We start from the raw sequence: 6,322 nt of genomic DNA on the forward strand, positions 1-6,322 counted from the left end.
ACTTCATTAAATACTAGTTGCTCATGTTATAAAACTATGCGTATGTTGGATCGAGAAATAAAAGACTCGCTGCTAATATCCTTTGGCTATATTCTCAAGAACATGTACAGAACACAGTAAAAAAACATGACAATCTTCATACTTTTTCTGCGCGGGATGACAGTAATATAACACAGCATAGAACAAGGAAAATACTACACAGGCTATTGCCCGGAAAACAGAGTAAACAATATTGCCAGGTGCCAACTCACATAATATCTAACATCCTCCCACCTGAGTTGGCATATCAAACAATAATAGTTTCTTAGGTAATTTTATCTCTCTCCCACTACGTGTGGTACAAGGTTTGGTTTCAGTGGGAGGGAGAATGTCTTTCTGATGTTTCTTTTTGGTTTGTGGTTTAGGTAATGAACTCTTCATTGCTTCACCCTCCACTGCAGTCACCTCCAATGGATACAATCTCTGGACAGGACGAAGTAGTTCACCATGGCAAGTTTTCAGACGTACCAATCTTGTCACTTGATCCTTACCTGGAAGAATCTCAGTTACACAACCCAATGGCCAATTATATCTTTTCATATTGTCAAAACCAATCAACACAATATCTCCTACCCTGACAGACCCACATGCTCTGTTTATGGCCTTTTGCGTTAACTGTCCAAGATACTCATTCCTGAAACGATGCCTGATATCTTGTCTCAACTTCTGACAGTAACGGAGACGATTGTTGAGCATTGAAGAATCCACATGGTCACAATCAGGTACACCCGTCTCCCTGATTTCTTGTAAAAACATAGCAGGTGTTAGAGGAACTAATTCTGTCTCACTTTCATACATGTAGGTAAGTGGACGTGAATTAATTATGGCTTCACAGTCACAGAGGATTGTTGTCATTTCTTCGTAGTACAAAACTGATTTTCCGAGTGTTCTTTTCAACAGACCCTTCAGGACACGAACCAATCTCTCCCAAAAACCACCCCACCAGGCTGCACTGGGTGGAATGAACTTCCACTGGATTCGCTGAGCTGTGGAATATTCTTCAACTTTCTTCCAATCGAGTGTCATAAATGCATTCTCAGTTCCTCTGAAATTGGTACCATTATCACTGTAGATTACAGAGGGTCTGCCTCTCCTTGACACGAATCGTCTAAAAGCCTGGATAAAAATCCCAGTTGATAGAGAAGTAACTAACTCTAAGTGAATGGCTCTATATACTGCACATGTAAAAAGGCATATCCATGCCTTTTTGCCATCTTTAAGATAAACAGGTCCTGCAAAGTCCACACCTGTTACTTCAAATACATTAGCATCTCTAACTCGATCAGCTGGCAATGGTGCTGGAAGAGCTTGGATTGGTTTGGCTGCGTGTCTCCTGCAAGTAACACATTTCGAGAGCACTGAACGTACAGCTCTTCTACCACGAAGGATCCAGAAGTTCTCTCTTAAAATACTTAGTAATATGTTTACACCTGCATGACATGCTTTCTTGTGCCAATACATTATCAGCAATTTAACAACTGGATGTTGTGCTGGAAGAACTATGGGAAGCCTGAAATTTTCAGTATCTTCTCTGGCAATAATTTTGGTTTTCAAGCGAATAATCTTGTCCTTGCCCTCATATGTGCACAAAGAGGAAAGGGATTTGTCATCTTTTGCTCGGAATGCTTCTTGTTGTATTAGTCTTAATACTGCATTTTCTGCTTCCTGAAGTTCGCGAACACCAAGATCTCCAGATCTATGAGTCTGCGAATTTCTACTATTATACAAAAATCTTTTGATCCATCCAATGAGTCTAATCACTTGGTTATAGTTAGAGAAATATCTGTAATACCATCTAGACTCAGCATCTTGAGCTTTCATACTAAGCATCGTTGATGAAGGTAGCACGTTCCTTCTTTCTCTGTCAACTTCCTCCTTGTTGATAAGAAACTCCATCGGTGGCCACTCACACGGATCCCCTTTCAACCAATGAGGTCCCTCCCACCATAAGGATCTCAACAACTGCCTTGCATCAAAACCTCTTGAAGGAAAATCAGCTGGATTCATTTCACTGGGTACATATTTCCATGTACTGGGATCAGACAGTTTTCTAATTTCTTTAACTCTGTTCCCAACAAATACTCCCCAAACTCCTTCTCGTCGAATCCAAGTCAGCACCGTAGAAGAATCAGTCCAAAAGATAATGGAGTTATCTTTTAAATTCAAATGTTCTCGAATCCTGGTTGCTAGCCTTGCCCCCACCATTGCGGCAAGCAATTCTAGCCGAGGAATTGTACTATTCTTTGGAGCCACTCGTGCCTTTGCCTCAATCAATTGTACGCTAACACCTCTCCTTGTGTCTACCCTCATGAAAACTGCTGATGCATATGCCACTTTGTTAGCATCACAGAACACGTGATTGCTCATAGAGTTAAGTTCATTGGATTCATAATCCCAGCCCATGAAACTTCTGGGTATCCTTACCTCTTTCAACATCGGCAATTCTCGTACCCAGTTTAAGAACTGTGTTCTTATTTCTTCACTAACTTGCTCATCCCATCCGAGCCCCTCTGCCCAAGTCTGCTGAAGTAACAATTTTGGTAGAAGAGTCACGGGACAAGTAAAACCTATAGGATCAAATATACGGTGTGCTACAGATAATATCACACGTTTCGAAACTGTCTTGAGCTCAACATCTTCAATGTCAAAATTAACTGTAAATGTATCGGCTTGAGGATTCCAACTGAGTCCTAACACTGAAGTAGGGCTAATGTCCTCATTAACCCTTTGAGGGACTGAATACTCCCACCCTCTAAGGTCAAAACCTGCTTCAGCCATAACTGCACGTGATTCTCTTATAAATTTATGGAGATTTTTGTGATTGTCTACACTGGTGGCACAATTGTCCACATAAAAGGAACCTCGTAATTTTAAAATAGTATCTTCTGTATAAGCCAAGTCTTCCTTCCCAAAATGACAACTCTGCAATGCTTGATCCAAATGATGTTCAATAACAGCACCCAACAGAAATGGACTGCTCGTAACACCAAACACTACACGAGTATGTCTGAATTCTTGAACCGTTCCAGTATTAATATCATGCCACCAGAGAAATCTCAGGTAGTCTCTATCTTTAGGGTGTACAGCAATTTGTAAAAAAGCTCGTTTAATATCTGCTATAACTCCAATTTTTCCTTTCCGAAAATGTAGTAAAATATCAGCAATAAGAGCAATCAAGTTGGGTCCAGGTTCTAAACATTGGTTCAAAGACTGTTGTCCTTTTACTTTAGCAGAAGCGTCAAACACTGGTCTAATTTTTGTCGTGTTACTGCTCTCTTTCACTACATGTCGATGGGGTAAGTAATGGCCAAAATTCTCTGTTTCATCCTCTGGAACCACCTCAATAACTCCCTCGGACAACCATTCTTGTAGCACTCCATCGTAACTCTGCAACAGATGTTCTTGTTTCAACTTCTGTGTAGTTGACCAAAGTCGTTTTTCTGCTAGATCTTTATTGGTGGGGAGAGGCGAACAATCTTCCTTCCATGGTAACTGTACTTCATATCTTCCTTCAGCATTGAATGTCAATGTCTGCAAAAATTGTTCTTTGACAGCCAGTGTGTGTTCTTCCGCAGACTTCTTGGCAATGGGATCCTTGATTCCTATGGTATCCAGTTCCCACAGATCAGCTACGGCTTCACCAACATATAAATTCGATACCAACAAAGCTGTATCTGATTTTCTGTTTTCACCTGGAACTTTACCCATAAGTGTCCATCCCAGCTGAGTTTCCACAGCCACTAAACCACACTTTAATTTCACAACATGGCCAGTCAGTAATTTACCACAAACATCCGCACCAATAAGAATTTCAACTGGGCCTTTCATCTTACCAGTATCTGTTAACCTTATTTGACTTTTGTTCAGCTCATTTAACCAAACACCTGGTGTTACATAAGGAATCTCACCACATATTGTATCTTGATCAAGAACATCAAATGTGCACGAATATTCTCTCTCAATGCTACATACCTTAACATTATAAACATTATGATTACAAGGACTAGACATGGTACCACCAAATAGTGAATGTATCAAACTTTGTTTGCCAATGGAGCTATAACCCATACCTGTTACAAGAGATTTGCATATATACGATTTTTGTGAACCTGTGTCAATAAGAACTCTCACATTCCTGCTCCTATTGTAGTTACCTTTCAAATCTACTACCAATGTCTGCATGAATACATGCGGATTTTCAAGTTGGTTTATCAGTGTATTGTTTACCTCAGCATTTGATTCTTTGCCTTCAGAATAATGGTCAGAATCATTATCTTTGTCTGAAATATTAGGACACATCAATACAACATGCTTTTTCTTGCAAACAATACATTTCAAATTGGCCTTGCACTTCTTCGAAAAATGACCAAATTTTAAACATGCAAAACAATGCTTTTTATCTTTTAGAACCTTCTGTCTTTCAGAGAGAGACATTTTCTGGGCTTTAAAGCAATCATATGAACTGTGCTTACCACCACAGAACACACAACTTTTCTCCCTACCACCACTGACACTCAACAAATCTGTCGCACTGGGGATAATAGGCTGACGCGGTGGAGAACACCTTTTCTTCCGAACTTTCACTGCTGCACCATCCAATTCAAACCCAGCTGCTGCAAGGTTGATTCGTTCTTCTCCTTCCACTTCAGATCGCAGGAATGACATCAAGGACTGCAGTCTTCCGGTCGGTGTTGTCTCATTATTTTCCTCAGCAGCAGACAATGTTCTTCTCTGCCACACACGCATCAAATCCTCTGGGAGACTGGACTCCACCAATGGAAACAGCATTGCTGCATATTTGTCGCTGGTAACACCCATCGATTCTAATGCTCGAAGTTGGGACTCCAGTGTGTCATACAAAGTGCTCAAACAAATTTTTTCTTGACGGTTCAACACCTTTTGTAACACCAATTTTAGCAGTTCACGCACGTACACTTCCACGAGCATATCATCGCGACCAAAACGTGATTTCATGGACTGCACAACTTTCGGGTAATTTTCTTTTGTTGGTGGAAAACTGTTCACAAGCTGGCGTGCACGAGAACCTTCAATTGTCGCTTGTATCAAATACTGAAACTTGTCCTCTGCAGGAATTGTATCATCTTCATCGATCTTCTTGAACTGTCCCCAAAAATGTAACCACTCTTTCAAGTCCCCTCCAAACTTCTTCAGTTCGATTTTAGGTAACTTGAATCTTCGATTCTTTACTTCCGAAAACGACTCGCCTTGACAGCAGTTTCCTTCCGACAACTTCAAAAAGTTCGACACTTCAATACGTCGCTTGTTGAACGAACACTGATAATCATCCGACACTGACTGTTCTTTCCCTAACTCATTTTCACTAGCACCAGATTCCAACATCAAATCAAAAACAGTTATGTCAGCAGCATGTAGATCACTTGCCTTATTTTCAAGCAACTGGATATTTGCTTGAATAACATTCCTGTCCGGAGTTTGCATCGCTAACTCATTTGCAATCTTCTCCGAAACACGTGTAAAAGCTGACCTAGCCACTGCACGGCTTTTCTTGAGACGATCAATGTCCGTTGACATTTTTCCGATATTTGCACTTACTTCTTCTCCGGTCCAACACAGAAAGAAAAGACAGGTCCTGTCACGGTCGCCAATAAATGTTGGATCGAGAAATAAAAGACTCGCTGCTAATATCCTTTGGCTATATTCTCAAGAACATGTACAGAACACAGTAAAAAAACATGACAATCTTCATACTTTTTCTGCGCGGGATGACAGTAATATAACACAGCATAGAACAAGGAAAATACTACACAGGCTATTGCCCGGAAAACAGAGTAAACAATATTGCCAGGTGCCAACTCACATAATATCTAACAGCGTAAGAACTACAGAAAGGATGTATGGAGTAGCAAGGTCCAATATGAATTTTTCATTTTTGTAATGGTGCTCGCATGTCCTTGGGATAAAGCAGCCAAAGTTGATAATGAAGTCATGCATTTCTTAAAGTGAGTGCATTAAGTACATTATTTTTTGTTTGCCATAGCTTCGGTCGACTTTATTTCTGCAAAGTGTACTCTCATTTATGTGGTGAGCACTCTAGCATGTTGGCTACTGAAATGTTAGTGTACCCATTGGGCAGTTCCCAGTACATATTTTTTTAATAGTATTTGAACATGAAAACTCAAAAAAATTAATCCCACTGTACAGCATTTATTTAATTTCTAGGAATTATCCACCTGTGCACGTGTTTTATGCACACATCAAGATAGAAGAGATACAAATGCAAAGTCCGGTATGGGACTTGGAC

At 40.3% G+C, this 6,322-nt stretch overlaps 1 protein-coding gene across 1 annotated transcript; it reads right to left on the reverse strand.

Annotated features, from left to right (window-relative positions):
• Nucleotides 1-258: 258 nt before the first annotated feature.
• On the reverse strand, nucleotides 259-5,592 carry LOC145988091 (uncharacterized). Its single transcript, XM_083122925.1, has one exon. The coding sequence runs from the start codon at nucleotides 5,590-5,592 to the stop codon at nucleotides 259-261; it is 5,334 nt and encodes a 1,777-aa protein (XP_082979051.1).
• Nucleotides 5,593-6,322: the final 730 nt, after the last annotated feature.

This window comes from Lepisma saccharinum, chromosome 5, assembly GCF_977018435.1.
Source record: "Lepisma saccharinum chromosome 5, izLepSacc3.1, whole genome shotgun sequence".
NCBI classification, from domain to species: domain Eukaryota; kingdom Metazoa; phylum Arthropoda; class Insecta; order Zygentoma; family Lepismatidae; genus Lepisma; species Lepisma saccharinum.

Coding starts and splice junctions, on each gene's coding strand:
- LOC145988091 (XM_083122925.1), bottom strand. CDS start 5,592: ATGTCAACGGACATTGATCGTCTCAAGAAAAGCCGTGCAGTGGCTAGG.